Source organism: Maylandia zebra, linkage group LG22 (genome assembly GCF_041146795.1).
Source record: "Maylandia zebra isolate NMK-2024a linkage group LG22, Mzebra_GT3a, whole genome shotgun sequence".
In the NCBI taxonomy this organism is placed as follows: Eukaryota; Metazoa; Chordata; class Actinopteri; order Cichliformes; family Cichlidae; genus Maylandia; species Maylandia zebra.
Window position 1 is genome coordinate 17,069,633 of NC_135187.1, and position 18,871 is coordinate 17,088,503.

General features: G+C 38.4%; 2 protein-coding genes across 2 annotated transcripts in view; both read right to left on the reverse strand.

The window, feature by feature from the left end:
- Positions 1 to 15,301, reverse strand: part of si:dkey-284p5.3 (uncharacterized) — a 29,533-nt gene extending 14,232 nt beyond the window's left edge. Inside the window, exon 1 of the mRNA XM_076879346.1 lies at positions 15,286 to 15,301. The gene's annotated coding sequence lies outside the window, so the exon portion shown is untranslated. The remainder of the gene's footprint in view (positions 1 to 15,285) is intronic.
- Positions 1,961 to 14,877, reverse strand: laptm4b (lysosomal protein transmembrane 4 beta). Its single transcript, XM_004549184.4, has 7 exons — positions 14,607 to 14,877; positions 13,191 to 13,308; positions 10,116 to 10,189; positions 9,899 to 10,021; positions 9,557 to 9,655; positions 7,845 to 7,940; positions 1,961 to 4,761 (listed from the first exon to the last, which is right to left on the reverse strand). Exons 1-7 carry the CDS (start codon positions 14,697 to 14,699, stop codon positions 4,687 to 4,689), a joined length of 678 nt encoding a protein of 225 aa, XP_004549241.1. The 5' UTR covers positions 14,700 to 14,877; the 3' UTR covers positions 1,961 to 4,686.
- Positions 15,302 to 18,871: the final 3,570 nt, after the last annotated feature.

The window sequence follows — 18,871 nt, forward strand, 5'->3', positions numbered from 1 at the left end:
ATTGTTTCTCTAAGCCATTTTCTCATTTCCCAATTAAACTGAATGAAATAATTTCTGGTAATATCATTCTAATGAAGCAGGTGCCTTGTGTGAAATGAGGACGATATCAAAGGACATCGGCGTAACTTTGGGGGCATCAACATGAGTTTTTGTTTTTCTGGGATGTCACTTTTTAACTGAAATAAAGTTCTTTGCGTCACATTGGCAGGCCCTGTATGTTATACTGATTACTTTTCAGTGGTAAAAAGCATCACTTACTCTAAATCTGAGTGGACATTTACTGGGATCTTTGTCCATTACACTTCCCTCATTGTCTGGTTGCACATACAGAGCTATTTTAGGTCTCTCTTTTGTATCTAATTCAGTAAATCTATCTTTACTTGTTTTATCTGGTTAAAATAATCCTGAAAAACATTTTGGTGAAGAATTTCAGGATAGTCATTCTGTACAAATCCTTCTGCCAGATGTTGAAGAAAAATATTTTTTAAAAAAACAACAAAAAACCCCCCACACACAAAAAAAAACAACCCTTTCTGGCTATTGTGTCCCTTTTCAAAGAGTCCTTTTGAATCAGATGTCAGTGCTGCAGCCCTGCCCTGGACAAGCAGTTCAGCAAGAAGAGGGACAGAATGTGACCCAGTTTATTTTCTGTCAGCGTCCCAGTGGCAGAAAGTAGGTGAGCTTGTCTGTCTGGGATCGCACCGTCAGACCCAAGGTAATGCCGGCCACCATTATGAAGCATTTTAAATCCGCTCTCATCTGCCAGCTTGTTTGTACACAGTTGCTCTGAGGACCTTTTTCCCCCCAGTAGTCTCAAAACAAGGCTGCTTAAAGGTTTAGAGCTGCTGCTGAAGTATGAGGAGAAAAAATGCTGGCTAAGTTTGAAAAAAGCTCAGACACAGACATAAAAAGACATATTCCACACTTTATTTAGATAACAGTATTTCTTTAAATTAGCTGGCTATGTTCAGTTTCAGCTCCATGTTTTTATTTTTGGAATCCAATAATAGAAACACGAGGCTAGAAATCAGCTGGGATATATGATTCAGTTTATTACTTGCTGCAGTGATTCCCAAAAAAAATGCCTTAGGAAAAGCACCGGTTTGATAATTTTCTGTATCAGCATGTTAAATGGACTCCCACCTCACAAAAAAAAAAAAAAAAAGAAGCCCGTTACACTGGGCTCCCATTCATCACAGTATATAAAACTAGTTTGAGCTCCTTCCATTCGGCTCCTCCCATTAAAGCCAACTTTATTCTGATTGGCTGCTCTCTGTAAACAGATGGCCACTGACATCAATCAGAGCCAAGAGGAGAGAGAAACAGTTTAAAACCCAATGCAGAGATTATTTTCAAACAGGGTGAGCTCATTATGCACAACTGTGAAAAACGCTTCTACAAATGTATGTCTGACAGAAAATATGAAAGTAAGGAGAATCTTAAGATGTTTAATTTAATTTCAATCCCTGTCTCTCACCAACGTGGCTGAATGTACCGGTAGGTATGATGATACTCATTGTATCAGGTCACATGATAAACTGCACAGGTATTGGTCTGATGTATTATCAGAATGAAGATATTAGGTTTGAAACTAGAGATGGACTAATGTTTCTCATTCTAGGGTTTCCTGCTAGATGAGTAACAATAACGTACTAACAAGTAAGAGCCTGTTTGCCGAAGGGAAGAGCATCTTACTACAAGAGGTTAGTGAGCATAAGCTGGGTATTGGAGGATGGCATAGGGTACTATTTGACTTAGGCTGGGGACCCTGTTTAAACTATTTAGAGCCTGATATCTCTATTATTATACATTTTTGGTTGTAAAAGTGCTTTCTGTGGTGCTTTTACTTTAGGTGAAAACCAATCAACACTTCCTGGAAAAAGAAGAAATTAAGTTAAAGCATAACAGCTCCTCTATAAATAATTTCCCCCTCGAAAACAGACTCAAATTCAGCACGGACTAGATGTTTTAGCTTTTTTATTATTCAGAATTAAAGACGTGAGCTCATGCAGATCCAACAAGAAAACAGAGGAGAACAGTCTCATAGTGACTAATAAAAAAGAGCCATCAGCCATCCACTGGTCCAGACACTGTCCAAGCATTAAAGCCTGCAAAACTTAGCAGAAATTCTCCAGACTCATGAAAATGTTCACCTCTGCAGCTTTGCAGACAGATCACACAACAAAGATGGAAAACACAAAAACAACCACAGATACAGCAGTTTTCAGTGAGCGCACACTGAGTTTAAAGTGCAATTTCATGTTCAGCTTTGTTGGATTTGCAGAAGCAGAGGCCATAATTCACACAAACAAGGATGAGGACAGAGGGGCTGACACATGGCTACACTGTGGACTACAGTATTAGTATCAAATAGAACAAAACTACTTCATGGTGCACATACAGCTGTGGTCAGACGTTTACACACACTCATCTTGAACATGAATGTTAGGTTAAGTTTTGGCTTTTATAATGATATATTTGAGCTGTTGTTTTTCCAGGGAAGAATGATTATACAGCTTAACTCCGTAAAGCTGTAAGGAGAATTGTAGATTTGCACAAGGCAAGGCAAGGCAAGGCAAGGCAAGTTTATTTGTATAGCACAATTCAACAACAAGGTGATTCAAAGTGCTTTACAGAGACATTAGAAACAAGAACAAAGTTAAAATTGTCACACAGTTGGGTTGTTCCAACAGGGCAATGACCCTAAACACACATGGATAGAGCAGGACAACCTTAAGCTTATGGAATGGCCTTCCCACAGCTCTGACCCCAACCCTATTGGAAATCTATGGACTACATTTAAAAGTCGGTTCCATACCAGGAAACCAACCAATTTAAATTAATTTTCCTGCCAAGAAGAGTGGTCAAATATCCAGCCAGAATTATGCCAGAGGCTTACTGTTGTCTAACAAAAGCGTCTAGTTGAGGTACCACTTGCTAAGAGACATTTAACCAAATACTAATGCTGCATGTATACATCCGAGGCTATGAGAAAATTCAAGATAAATTGTGCATCTAGTTCTTGTATTTTTAAAGTAACTAAAGATGTATGTTGTGCAATCATTCCACCCCAGATAAAGAAGAGTTCAAAGAAATCATTAAAAGCCCAAAAGTACCAGGCCATTCTAAGTAGATGCAAACTTCTGACCACATCTGTATTTCCAAGCCTAACAAGTTGGTGAATGCACTGTTGCATAGACTGAATAATAAAATGTAATCCATGTAAACTGATTAAATACATTATATACTGTCTACTGACTGTTTTCCTAAACGGTTCTTGACAAAGGACAAGCATTTGCACTGTTTAACTAGCGTCATATAATGTATACTGATTTTGTGTTATTATGCTGAACTACTGCTTTAGAGTCCCATCCAATGTTTTCATTTCAAGAAAGTCACCAACGCAGGAAACATCTCATCGCCGCATGGGAAAACTACATGTTACGACACATACATGACCTAGGAGTTACATGATAATGTCACACGCAGGCAAGCGCACATAAAAATGTAAACACACACATAGAATCTGCATGTGCAGCAGCATGTCACAGAATATTTATAGGAAATGCCCTCAGCCCAGCTAAGTTAGCTCAACTAAAAAGATCAGCTCACACACCATGATCCATGTACAAAAAACAAACAAAGACGCAGTCGATGCTGTTGCAGCCAAAACTCGACCACAACACGAGACAGATGGGAACATTTCCACATATTTATCATTATCATTACTCACACACGTTTCTGTGTATTGGGTTTTTGAATGTGTGTCAGGTTTGTGCTAAGGTCTTCACTGGATTATCACAAACCTTTTCAATTTTGAACATACGAAGGAGGCGGCGAGGAAGGCAAAATGGAATACTGGGATTTAAATCAACGGTGCGAACGGGTTTACGCGGCCAGTTGATGGGTTATGGGTTCACATACTGTGGATACAAAAGGAAGACGAGTAATTAGCGGTCGCAAAACCTTTCTTGAAACACTTTCCCAGCAGGACGAGCAACATCAGCACGCCGGAGATATTTTATAAGAACAGGAGATCCTTTTAGTATTCGTGTGATTTCTCTCAGTTTTTACTGTGATACAAAAACATCTTACAAAATTTACATTCAACTAAGGAAATTTTTCAATTTCTGAAAAAAGTGCTTTTGTATAACTAATAATGTAAGTTTCCTTCTCGCTATTTTTGTTGCTTTGTCTCTATTCAGGTAGTTTGTTTCTAGACAAAACACTGCAAAGGAGGTTCACAGTAATGTGGGTTAACAGTTGGTGGCCAAACCGTTGCACTTTTCACGTGAAGAAAAGTGCACATTAAGTCAGGTGATCAAGGCGTGCAGGAGTCACTTCCAAGGAACAGCAGCTACCCAGAGGATTGGCTGAATTAGCGTTGGCGGTGGGGTTGTAGTCTGAAAGCTGATGTGATGCTGTCCTTGGAAGAGGACAAAGGGGACGAGAAGAGGGGGCATATGTCACAACAACCGGGAGGGTGGTGGTGGAGGAGGGGAGTAGAGTTTATGGCAATACTGGCTCAGGTCGGCCTAATTTACTCTAAAGTTGGCAGGAATCCAAGCTGGACCAGCATCTAAGACATTGTTTTTCCAACACGATGCAGCCAGCATTGGAGTCCTACTGCTGTAAGGAGATGTGGTCGGAGGATTGGGGTACATAATCCAGCAGTGAGGGTATATCTCATGCCTCCATATACTGTGGGGGAGGCTCCTTTGGTGGGATGGCAACAGCTTCCTCGTATGGTGGCAGCAGAACCTGAAGTAAGAAAACAAAAGTAGCTGAGTTCCAAATAATCACTTAAAAACATGCTGGCACTCTTTGCTTTCACTTCCACTTGGCAAGTGCTTACACACAAGTTGGCAACATCCATACAAACTGTGAGCGACCACCTAAATGCTAGGTGACCCATGCAAAGAGTTTTCAGGGCAGTATAGACTTCTCTCTGAACAATAAATACAGAATGAAGCCTCACAAAACCACTCACCAGCCAGTGGGGAATACATATTTTTCCCTAGCAAGCAGTGGGCACCAGGGGATCACTGACTAGTGTCTAGAGCCTGTGTCAGTTGAGCTTTAGCAGCTGATTTCACTGCGACTGCCAGCAACATCTAGCAACCAGTTGACAAATACTCATTTTTTCCCTGGCAACTGGTGATTGTTAGGCGGTTGCTAATGGTCTCTAAGGCTGTGTGACCAGAGCCTACATGTTGTACCCATTTACTGACAGCAGGGGGCCAAAAATGTGAACAACTGGTCCATGGGATGCTGTGTTTATGCTGTTGTTAATAGACAAAGAGCTTCATTGTAGTCAAATGAAGCTACAAACAATTAAAGCAGTTTACATTTAAAATGTACTGTAAATATTTCATATTGTACAGTTTGTAGAGGAAAGAGGAAAAACACACAAACACACACACAGGGCCCTGCTTTACAGGCCAGGCTGCACTCCTCTCTCTATCAGAGCTCCTTCTCTGTAAATGGTGTTATAAAACCAGTACTGCTGCTAATTCAGTGAAAGTGTGAGAAAAAAAAGAATACGCTCCGAGGGGATGGAACTGTGAAACAGCCAGGGATGGCCGGCAAACATATCACAGAGAGGGTTTGAAATAAAGCAGACAAGCAGACAATTATGTAACATGTCCAGGAGAAGGGGAAGGACAGAGGCATATAAAGAGAAGGGACAGAAAAAAATCCCAGAGAAAGAGAGAGAGAAACGACCCTTGTGCATTTTAATGGCATTTATATAAAAGCACTGCAGATAAACAGCTGGGTACTTGATGTTGGTGCTTGTAAAAAGCCATTTAGACACACCTCCAGCTCCATAACAGTAAAAATAGACGCAATGCTCCATTCAGCTGTGTGTGGACACAGGAAACACAGCGATAAATCCACATCATTATTAAGGCCAACGAAAGCTATTTTAACCTCTTTATGTGACACAAATATTTGTTGAACTTAAACCATTTGTTGTCACATAGCTCTCTTATTGAAATTCACAATGCTTATGCGGCAGCCTTCAGGTTTTTCAGCTTTCAAGTCTTTCTTTTAAAGAAAAATAAATATTCTGAATAAATATCTGAATTTTTTGGATTTTTTTTACATTTATTCAACTATATACACAATGATAAATTAATACATTTATATATACACAGAGAGATGTTTTGGTTTACATTAGCCAACTAGAGTGTTTCTTTTTAGATTTGTTTCTTGTATTTAATTAGATGTTTAGGTATATTCATACATTCACTGTGATTTTCACAGGATTTTCACTGATTTTATAAATAATAAATGAAGGAATCTCTGTACGTGTCTCTCTGTGTTGACCTTGACCTACTTCACATTTGCATGTGCGTTTCTGGGGACATAAAGAAGTCTAATATCAAGGCAGTGACTCTACATTTACCTGCTAAATTATTTTCTTTTTTCTTCGAATATATCTAAGAGTCAGTATAATTCTAGATTAAGTATTTGCTTGTTTTCTTAATCTTCTAATTTAATTACACTGAAATAAACACACTTGACAGTGGAGAGAGTGACTGGCACGTATCTGATAGTTGCTAAAAGGCCATATGATACACAATATGACTTCAGCCCCTGCTGGATTAGCTGCCGGGTGTGCAGTCTGTTTCACAAGGTGAAAAACGTCAGCAGCGTGCAGCAGGGCCATGGCGGCACAAGGACAAAGTGACAGATGAAGTGCTGCGTACTGAGACGACAGCGGCTGTGAGACAGATTAATGTCTTGTGTATCATCCTGGAGGATTACAAACGGACAAATGGAAACCGTGACTATGGTAAAGCCTTTCAAAAACCTTGTGAGTGATCGCTGAGGGGGAGCATGTGGAGTGGACTATACCTAACTCTAAAAAGCTAGCCAATCACACCTCAGGACAACCTACAGGGTCTACGATACAGTGTCCCATCACTGACTATATACAGCATAAACTAACATTAAAGAATTTAAGTACAATTACTAGCCACTGTATAACCTGCAATGCAACTTAAGTACATAATGTGACACATGTAGACAATTTATACATTTTAACCAGAAGGCTCTTAATCACTTTCATTTCTCAATATAATAGCGCCTCACTGGTTAAACCTTACTATATAGTAATTATGTATTTATATAAAAAGTTGGACTCTACAAGATTTTATGCTCAACACATACCAGCTTCATCTTTGAAAAAGGCAAATTTATCCAACAAAAATGACTACTGCCGTATTTAAAGAAACATTTTTAACGTTCACTTTGGTGCTACTGTAAGTTGGCTTCATGTACAGCCAGCAAAAACATTTTAAGAGACAATAAGTTCACTTATGAATGGATCACTTTGCTTTCTGCATTCTTTTTAATAGATAATTTAACTGAAATAACACAGACACTGAAGAAAACATCTAAATCTGAGGTTAAACAGTTACACTTTAAAATCTATGACCAGTAACCAATCTATAAACATTATTTTGTCCATATTATTATTTTGTTTATGTATTTAAATCAAAGCGACTTAGAGTTCTTTGATTTTTTTCATTCTGAATTTATGAAAAACTTCTAAAATGCTCTTCTGTGAAGAGTTTGTATTTTTATTGCAGCTAAATAATCCCTGATTATTGTCGAGACTAGAATTTGATATATTTTAGTGAAGTTAATGTGTCATACAACGAGATGAAAGTGACTTTTCTAAGTGTACATTTTTGCTAATATAATGAACAGAGAGCTTTCAAACCAAAGTGTAAAAATCAATGCTGTGCAAATGCAATAAAATGAAGTTCTGACAGCAGAAGGACTGTTAGTGTGTCCTTGAGGTGAGACGCTGGTGGGTGGCTAAGCGGACTCACCGTGGTGTCGTTTGTGGTGACATAAACCAGGACCTCCGTGGTGCCCCTGCCGCTCACATATCTGTAGCAGTTCCACACACAGCCGATCAGGTAGGCCTGTCACAGGAGGTGAGAGCAAACACACAATGACCTTTAGAAACACTCTTCATCATTACAGATGCTGCTTGCTGTGATCTCATCCATTTATCAACATTAGGCATGACGATGGCAGAGATGCATCATATTGCTGTTACAGACTGGTGACACATGGTGATTCAATTCAGCTGTTAAAAATTAAGACAGTTTTATGTTTGGACATTTTCCTGGATGTGCCTCTAACATTTGACCAAAAGCTTCTCTGAGCCTTTGCCTGCACTGAGGTTTGTTCAGCTTGGCAAAGGAAAAGGAGTTCCATTGTGTATGTGTGTGTGTGTGTGTGTGTGTGTGTATGTGAGCAGCCTGCTGAGTCCTCTGCCAGCAGTAAGAGCAACTAACAAGAAAGCCAAGCAGAGCATAACCAATTACTTTAGCATCTTCTGAGCTGACCTCTTCAAAGAAAGCAGCAATCTACATATATTTGAAATGCTGACAGCACAGCTAGCTCTACTCCTCGAGGATGTTTATTGGGTTTTTGTTTATCATTTTTTCTCTGCTCACTATTCAATATTTTTTGTTTGTTTATGAGGAAAATAATGAGTAGTTGCACAGTGGCCTGGCAAAATCTGCAGTTAACTATCTTGTCCTTTTACTTTGTATGCCTCTTCTCTCTCTCTCTCTTTAGTCACAGAAACATTCATCCATTCACATTTCCTCTGCTGCTTCATCTTCAGCTCCTTTCTCCCTCCAGCTTTTCCTCTTCCTGCCTGTGACATTTATGCCAAATGCAGTCAAGTGGAGGATGTTGGCTTTAGCAGGGACTTTAGCAGGTGTTTGCTATGTTCTGACAGCTGAATGTGTCCTTGAGGACTCACATCTGGCGTCTTTCCAGCAGACTCACATATGATCTACATAGAAGGCAGCAGCTCATACATACTGCACATTCAACCCATTAATATAAATGAGCTTCAATCCATTTTTCTTGGCAAACGGCACAGATCTATAAGCTCTTTTTAAAGCAGACTTTTTCAGGGAATAAGCAGCCAGGCTATCCCACACACTGAAAGCTCAAGATTCTAAGACATGACATTTATAACTCTTTTGCCTGCGAGTCCACTAGTGTGTCTTCCAGTGGCTGCTTCCTGTCATAAAATTCCAGCTCCGGCTTTGGATATCTGCCGAGAACACTTCTAATCTCAGCTTAGAAGGGAAACAACTTGATTTGATTGTACAGATGACTGCAACTTCATGCCCCATCTCGTCCAAGAGCCCCAGAGCATCGCTCCGCCTGGAAAATCATCCAAGCATTAAAGGAGAATTTGTTTGATGGGAGTTGGTTTCCTGCTGTCCCTGACCCGCTGCTCTCTGACTGTGTGATGAGCTCAAGAGGAGCATTTACAATAGCACATTCATTAAACATGCCATATGGTTGATTCAGCTATGAGATGAGCACAGTGTGAGACTTAATTGCCTTAATTACACTACAATGTGAGGAACAAATGATAAAAAAAAAAAAAAAAGGATGTTTCCAGAGTGAACAAATACTCAGTGAGTGTTCTGGAGTATTTGTTTTCTGTGTATTTGTACAGTTTTATACGAGATACAAAAGCAAGCTATGCTAGAATATTTATCCTTACCTTGAAGGACAGGATGCAGCCGATGAAGAGGAGGACTGCAAAGACTAGGCACATGTTGTTGGTGGACATGATATCCTCTTTGTATGGAAATGTCCCCGGCTAGAAGGGAAAGTGAGACAGGAGAAGATGAAATAAGTCAAATGTAAAAAGCAAAGAGAAATGTTGGACCTAAAACACACAACTGGCCCTTCAAAACATAAATAAAGAAATATAAAATAAAATAAAAAATCTCAGTTACTCAGTATATTAGCACCTAAGCTAATAACTAAGCATCTTAAATTCCCATTAAGATGAAGACAGCTGTTGAGGTGGATATTTTAGTTGGAATGAAACAGTCCTCACCAGCTGCTGGAGATAGTCCTGCACCGTGTTGGGGTAAACCACCACACTAATGGCTACCAGTGTATTAAGGGCAAAGTCAAATATTTGGTAGCAGAAGAATGGAATGATCCAAGCAGCGTGTTGCTATAGAGGAGAGATTCAGATCAGATAAAAACACTCGGTTAGTTTTCCCAAGTTCAGATTTGTGCTTGAATGTCATTTGCTTTTGTTCGCTCACCTTGTAAGCACCGTATGTCGCCATGCCACATATAAGAATCATGAGTAGGGATATTGCAGTGGCTATGCAGATATCTGAGGAAAGATAAACATACAAAGCAATGGCATGAGAACATGTCACCTTTAATGCTTTCTCTGAAAGACATTGACATTGTACTCATTGGTGATCAGATCAGTGACTGATCTACTTTACAATTAAGCTCTGATGGTATAATGGTTAGAAAATATATGAAAATTTTCTGTTTGAACTATACACACTGTGTTGAAAGGGGCAGATTAGCTTTGTTTGATTTTTGTAGGACTAGATTAGACCAGCTAATCAGAGTTCGTTTTTATCTGTAGGAGTTTTTGATGACTTGTTTTGCTCCCACAATAAATCCTGCAATTAATAGGCAACGTTAATTACCCTGTGGCCTCATTAAAGTAAACTATCCACACTGCAATCCTTTAAAATTGACCATAGAAAACAGTGACAGGTAAAAAAGTCATATTTATACATTTATAAATTATAAATGAATATCTGGCATCACACCAAAATTTAGCTGGGAGACTTAAAAATTTTTTTTAAAAACATCGCTGCATTTAATATTAATTTGGGTTGCTAGGAATAAATTCAATTGTGAGTAATATTACAGGTTAAAAAGAAATATTTATGTGTTAACACTCTTATAGACTCCTACACCTTTTCCAGGTTGTTTCCGTGAAATCTATTTGGGGTGAAGGCTTTTCTGCTGAGGTGTGCTGGAATTTTTTAGATTAACATATATTCATGTCATGAAATGTTGTCACGGTAAATGTTTTACAAAAGAAAATATTTCTGATATCCAATAATACAGATCAATGTTAATTATCAGTCTTCCGGTGCACTATCAACGTAGCCAGACTCCTGTTCACTTTTCCTGCTACCTGAAGCCAACTCAACAAACAAGAGAACAAGTACACCTTTCAATACCAAGCATGACTCCAAACACCACAGATCACATGCTAGTATCTACATCACACAACACGATCAACATGTGGGTATCATTATGCAAGAGTTGTCCTTCTCACGTTCACATTACAGCTGTGAGAATCCCGATGCAACACTAGTCGCTATCAGTGTAGCTCTCAACAAACATCGCTAACATGTGGCCGAACCAGGATATCTGTGTGTATGTGATGGTGTGTAAGAAGGATCCCAGATCACTACTGGGAGACGCTATACTGACTAATAAGTGCTTGTACTGACAGTGAACTATATTAGTTATTATTCCATAACTTCACAAGCTTCACCCTGGTAACACCCAGGAACAGAAGACATGCTTTTAAGCAACACAGACACAGAGGTTCTTACATACTGCATATAAACAATAAACAATACACGCATACATAAACAGACTACCACTCTAACCAGTGCCACATAAGCTTTGTGAGAGGAGACTCTGTCAAGATGACCGTTTTAATCCGAAAGAGAATTAGAGCAGTCATTTTTAATCAGAGTAGCCGCTGACAGTATCTGTGGTGCTCCAGAGGCGACTGTGATGATGATAGCTGCTGGAGGGGAAGCACTGAAAATACACATGCACGCTGATTTGTTCTCTACGGTGCCCAGCTTACTCAGCTATGTCTGTGCTGAGAGCAGCGTTCTCAGAAACGAAGTGGTTGGCAGAAAGGACAGATGATGCTACAGCTGCAGAAACACGTGGAGTTGCATGGACATGACAGTTGATTTTTAACGAACACCAGCATACATTCATATACTACTGTTAATGAGCTACGAAACTGATGCTGCTGATACATCTTCAGCATCGACTGATCATAATCATTCTTGGCTTCAACTTTGCAGAAATAAATGTTTAATTATATGCGTAAAACTACCGAAAAATGACTTGCTTCTAGCGCTGCCATCTAGCTTCTCAGGTAACATTTTCAGTTGAATCTCTCATGGAAGGAGAGGAATTGAGTAAAGTAAACACCACACGGGTTTTCCTTTCTATTCCTTTATAGTATAACTTAGTTAGCCACTAACCAACCATCTTTTACTTGGTCAGAAATCACAGGAAATTCCTACAGACACAAAATATGAAATTCTGGGTCAATGTCAATACTGATATAGTCTATCCTTGTTGTTTTTAAGCACAAATATACAGCACTTTTTATACGTCTTTGTAAAAAATTATCCTTCTCAGCTGCATATTTCTTTGAACCTGAGTATGCTATTTTTAATAAATGTATAGCATTCATTTTTTCTTATGTTGTAAATTTGCTCTGTACAGTCTTCTTCTTTTTTAATGCTATATTCTTCACTTTTGTATGGCTCTGCATGCTCCATCTGTCTGTTACTTTGCTGCTGGAATATGTGAATTTCCCCATTGAGGGACAAAAAAGGATATTTCTATTCTATCTTGTTCTTATTTTTCAACAGGAGCAAATACAGACAATTTCAAAGTCTTTCAGCTCTTCATCACACTGTTTTCCAAAATTTAGTCAACGCAAAATTTACACAACAAATAAACATCTGTGCCTGCTTTTTTATTTGCTGATACATCACATTAGTTTGGCTATTTCCAGTCTGTTAAATAATGAAAGACAGACACATTAGCTTTTCTACACATAAACCAATACATGCATAATCACTCTCTACAGGCTCATTCTGAATGAGAAAAAGTAAAAATCCACACAAGCGTTTTTGGTTCTACCCTTTCTGGATATGGCTGACAGCAAGAAATCCAATCAGTGAAATCCAATCTCTGAAGCACAAGAACAGGCCCTAACATTCACTTCTAATATTCAGTGGTACATCTAGAACAACCAGAAATGTTTGATTTAAAGTTGCAACCAACTTTTTTTTTTTTTTTTTTTTAAATCTCCTATATATCCACTAATAAATTAATCAATCAGTTCCCTTGTGGATAAAATATCAGAAAATTGTCTTGTTTTATATAATCAACAGCCCCAAACACAAAGCCAATCACTTCACAACAGTAAATCCTTAAACTGGAAGAGCTAAAACAAGGCATGGGTTGACTTTTTACAGTCTGAATGCTTCGTTGAGGACATTTATCTTTTAATAACGGGAGGATTAGCTGCAACTTACTCGCATCGTCCATGACGTCGATGTCAGTTCCCAGCTCGGAGCTGGTAAGGTGGTAGCGGTACTGAACTGGGTCATTAAGAGCTGACAGCAGGATAAGTAAGACCACCGCATTGATGAGCTGTGAGGACAGGAGAATCGATATTACAGTTGAACAAAAACGTGCAGTTAGTAATATAACTCAGATAATGTGACAGCTGATTAGTAATGATAAGTTAAGATGCACTGAGCGAGTCAGGCAACTATAAAATAACTCTTGTTTTCCTCTTACACCTTCTTGTATTATTTATTAATGCAACTTGCACTACTCTCTTGCACAATATCAGTTTTTAAAAAATCTTTTCTTTAATTTAACCTCATTTTTTATTTTGTAATCACCTTTGTATATATAAAAATATTTGCACTACCTCTACCTCACACTATAAAGTCCTCCCTACGGATCTATGGGACTTATTTATTGTTTATTTATTGTAGACTGTACTATTGATTATTCTTTATCCTGCTCCTGTAACACAATAATTTCCCTTTTTGGATCAATTAAATATCTATTTATCTGTCCTGAATGAGGTATCATTTAGAGGTAGGACAAGGTGCAGATATATTTAGGAGACAGGTGTTCAAAAAGATTGGTGACCAGTTTGACAATTGCCAGACAATAGAAAACAAGGCAATATATCTAAACTGCTTTCTCCCCTCTTTCCTCATAATCATCACTGATTGTTAGAGCTCTAATGTTATGGGTAATTTAAGGAAAGTGGTATTGATGTACTGCTGAGCAGCTTCAATACAACATACTGGAATTCAATACAACAGAAAACCATAGGACTGGGAGAACAAGCTCATCGGTCTTATGTCACCACTTTCACCTCATGTGAACACATCTCATGGAGGTTTTTGTTGCTTTTTATGGCCTTGTTGATCGGCAGTAGCTCAAAATAAGGGAGGCTTATGAAGATCGGGGATTTCACCAGTCTTACCGAACTATGTTTACGACTTTAAGTTATCCTTTCGGGTGGGAAATATCGGAGACAAACTATATTTAACTGGGTAAACATGTGTAGAGATGGAAAAGGAGGCATCAACAGCCTAAAACTGTAAGCTTAGGATTATTTTAGGAGGAAACACAAAAATAAAAAAGAAACGAATTTGTTAGACACTTTGTTTATATGCTTATATAGCCAAAAAACAACAAAAAAAACCCCAACAGATGCTAAAGGTTATTTTGCTAACATTTTTTAATTATTTCATACGCTGGCACCCTGTTTTTAACATAAGTGGAAAAACATGGAAAACAGATGGAGTTAGCTGTCTAATTAACATGACTCGATATTTATTAAATATTTTTAGAATTTGTCCCACATATTCAGCCATATTCATTCACGTCTGGGACCTGACGTGAGATGAAAAAAAAGGACTTACCATATACCATATTCCCAAAATAATGGTGCCTGTTCGTACATGGCAGCAGAGGCAGCAGCTCGTCGAGTACCACCGGTCCCACGGCGAAATCATCTTTTTGTCCACACACTGAATTTCAGGTTATTTCATGAATGCCGTCGAAAACAACTGACTAGTCAAGGCTACGATAACCGAAAAAAGGTGGGAAAGATAACGTCTTCGTTGCTAGGACCGCCGCCACATCCAGCGTCTGTTTGAGGAGATGTTTCAGCAAGTGGGAAACACAGAAACAGAGAGCCGTTAATCTGGCTCACCCGGAGTCACGTGACCACGGGAGGATTTTTTTTTTTTTTTTGGCCGGGATGCAAACGCTTCATAATCACGAAATGTTTCAGCAGCTCTTTGTTTGTCCAGTTTTATCTTCCACGACACATATAGCTTAATTTTATTTCCTTTGTTAAAACAACCAAAACGTTAAGTAATAGAAAAAAAGTAGAAAAAGCTCAGCATTAAAAATAAGAACAAAACAATTCAACAGTTCAACGACCTTAAAAGTCAATATTTAGAACAGCCACCTATATTCTTCAACACAGCCATGAACTCTCTTAGGTAAACCTTCTTTTCATGTCTTTAAGTAGTCTTTAGTAATAGTTCTCCAGGCTTCCTGAAGGCCTTTTAAAGCTCTTCTACCTTTTCTTACCTTTTGTTACCTTTTTTTGTCCCACACTGCTTCAATAATGTTGAGCTTTGGGAAGGCCAATCCATGACTGATTTAAATCAGATATTTCAAATATGGATTCACCACAGGATCTGTGATTGCAGATTTTTTTTTTTTTTTTTTGGCATACCTCAGCCATTTGTCCCCGTTTCCCTTCACTATTAAATGTCAAACTGAGTTGTTTTTTTATTGATGATAAATGATGTTTTTTACGACAGACTGCTAGTATTACAGTAATACTGCTAGTAAAAGAGTACAATCAACAGATACAATTCAAATTTATTTCTTTGGTAAGATGTTATGTGTAGACAGCTCAGGTTCATCCCTTGAGTTATGTGCCTTTTTGTGTTTAAATGATTCATAGGTCAGTGTTAAGTAAATTAACAAACAAAGAACATTCCTCTGAACATGGTCAAGTACAAGGAATGGACTTAAAGAGAAAATGCACCCAATGTCCAAATAAAAACTTTGAAAAACCATCAGAAAGCCTATTGCTCACGACCATTTAAAAAAAAAAGTAAAAAAAAAAAAAGTGTGGCTATGCCAAAAACATTACTGATTCATCACTGATTTGTTTTTTGTTGTTGTTTTTTTTTAATATTTTTTCATTATTTCAGGTTTCAATATATAAATTTCTAACTAAATCTGTTTAATCAAAAAAGCATTGTGTTCAGAAAAAGGAACAACAGGTCAAGAGAGACCGTCACGGCCCTCTTTTTTGACACCATATGCTTAACACTGAAACCAAAAGAGATAATTTCATTGCACCATTTTTTTCTTGCTTAAACAAAAGCCTCAAAAACCTATAGATTGATGTGCTTTTTGTAATGTTAAGAGCATGAAACTCCAGTTAATCTTGTGCCATTTTGTCTCTGTCTGTGCAAACATCACAGACCAAGCCTGACAGATGGGCCAGTGACCACAGCTCTGCTAAGCTCCAGTGGGTGGACAGCATCATCGGCACATTAGGGGATTTTCCTCTTCTGCTGCCATGACTTAACACCGATCAGACATGCTGGAATAAGACAAAATCTCAAAGTCATGGTCCCATTTTCCAGGCTGAATAGATTTTCCATATTAATTGTGAGTGTGTCGGAAGTTTTATTATACAAAGGAACGGTCCAACTGTCTATTCTTTTTTAGAATAGATGAGCAAGTTGCTATGTTCTTGTTTCAGTTTGTAGCTGAATCAGACCTCTGCATTTCAGACACAGGGATAGATTTTTTTTAAAGCAGCATTAGCAAATGCTTTTCATAGCAAGGCTTTTAGCAACCACAGTACCATCCATTACAGAGTGACCTTCTCTATTAATACATCTGCCTCTCATACACACACACAAAAAAGAAGAAAAAACCCCACAACAATCCCCCCAAAAAAGGGAAGAATGGGGAAAAACCATGATGGTCCACTGAAGTGAATGCGAATGGACAGTGAGCCAGAGATTGTGAGAGATTAAAAGCCGGCAAATCCTAAATGAACTGAGGATGGAGAGAGATGAAGCGAAGGAGGTCAGGCTCTGTGAGCGTGCCACGCGACTGCCTAACCACATTGACGGATGCAGTGTTTTGGCCGCAAGAGGGTCACTGTAGCCAGGGTCTGACAGAGTCCTGACTAGTGACACAGATTTGTACTGTAGCAAGCAGTGAGTCCTCACTTTAATCATGCCAGAATTGGGATTACTTTGACGGCAAACAAACTACATTAGAAAGAAAATACGAACAACAGGGAACTGTTAACAACTGTTAACAACAGTAAACAGAGTAATGGTACCATTGAACATTAATTATTGATTTAGCCATTCCATACTTGATGGTTAACATGGCACTATTAGTAATACTATTTCTATGTTTCAGTGTCACTGACTACCATCTGTATAGGCTACATATAGCAGTATATAAACTATTAACTGCTAATATGAAATATGACATTTCTCAAAGTCTGCACTTGGATAAAAGTTTAGCTCTCTGGCAGAGTGAGTGCTTTTTAAAGGCAGTTTTTATAAAAGAAAGCTTGCGGTGTTCCACAAGGCAGTAGTTAAGGGCTACTTTTATTTTCAATTTTTTGAAAAGTATTTTGAAGATAATGTCAAAAAAGTATGCATGTTGATGATGCAACATATGCATCACCTAAATTAGTAGTAAGGAAAATTTATGTGTTGGACTTGCAAGGCATTACTAAAAGGCTGCAAATTAATAATACTATATAGTTCATATATATATATCAGATCTGGAGCATGCTACTGGCTGATCATCTGGTCAAGTGCTTTTTAAAAAACATCTTAAAACCCCCTCCAAAATAAAACCCTGAAATTGCATTGAACAGAGCAGCCAGCTCTTCATTATTCTTGCTGTACAAATGTTTACAAGAAGCATAAACAGCTATCCTGGCTAAATGTGGAAGATAAATTTAAGGCAAGCCTCCTGGTAACCATGCAAACTGTTTTATGGAATCATACAATAGACTTCTTTCATGATGCCATACACTCACTGGTCACTTCAATAGGTGCACCTTGGTAGTCCTGGGTGCGACCCTCTTTTGTCTCCTGTACAGTCTTAATTCTTTATTGCATAGATTCAACAAGGTGCTGGAAACATTGCACAGATATTTTGCTCCCTATTGACATGATAGCAGTGGCTGCAGATTTTGTGGCTGCACATCCATGATGTGACTCCATCTTTCCACTATGCCTCAAAGGTGCTCTCTATATGTTTGAGATAAGGACTCAACATGGTCAGCAACAATACTCAGGTAATTGTGGCATTTAAATTATGCTCAGTTGGTACTAAAGCGCCCAAAGTATACCAAGAAAACATATCCCACACCACTACACCATCACCAGCTCAACAATTGATACAAGGCAGGATGGATCCATTATTTCATGTTGTTTACATGAAATTCTGACACCACTATCTGAAAGCCGTAGCAGAAATTGAGACTTATTAAATCAGGCAGTGTTTTTTGGTTCAATTTTGGTGACCCTGGTTATTTTGGTTAGCTGACTGGAGTGGCACCTCGCATGGTCTTCTGCTGCTGTAGCTCATCTGCTGTGAGATTTGAGGCGAAGCTCTTCTGCATACCTTGGTCATAATGTGGTTATTTGAGCCTGTCTTTCTCTGGCCTGCTAACTGAATATTTTCTCTTTTTTTGAACCATCTTCTGTAAACCCTAGAATAGTTGGTTGGCACCACCAACCATGTCACGTTCAAAGTCACCTTTCTTCCCCATTCTGATACTCATTTTGAACTTTGACATCTCATCTTGACCATTCCAACATGTGTAAATGAGTTACCGCCATGTGACTAGTTTATCAGATAGTGTTAATGAGGAGTTAAACAGGTGTACCTAATAAAGTGGCCAGGGATGGTATGTTTTCGCATTTGGTTAATTTTTACATATTAAAGAAAAGTGGCAAAGCAGCTGTTTAAGGCACAGGTAATCGATCAAATCAACAATACACTTCACATGAGAATCTCATGTTAGGAGAATCTTTTTAAAAGAGTTAATAACACCAAAAACCTTCTTCACGATATGAAGGGAAGGGAAAAAAACATTTCCATGACAATGTGA

Excerpts from the sequence above, each read along its gene's own strand:
- laptm4b (XM_004549184.4), bottom strand. The coding sequence starts at position 14,699 with ATGATTTCGCCGTGGGACCGGTGGTACTCGACGAGCTGCTGCCTCTGC. Across the intron at positions 13,309-14,606 it reads TTTTGGGAATATGGTATATG|CTCATCAATGCGGTGGTCTT; the intron begins GTAAGTCCTTTT and ends CTGTCCTCACAG. Across the intron at positions 4,762-7,844 it reads TCACCACAAACGACACCACG|GTTCTGCTGCCACCATACGA; the intron begins GTGAGTCCGCTT and ends TTCTTACTTCAG.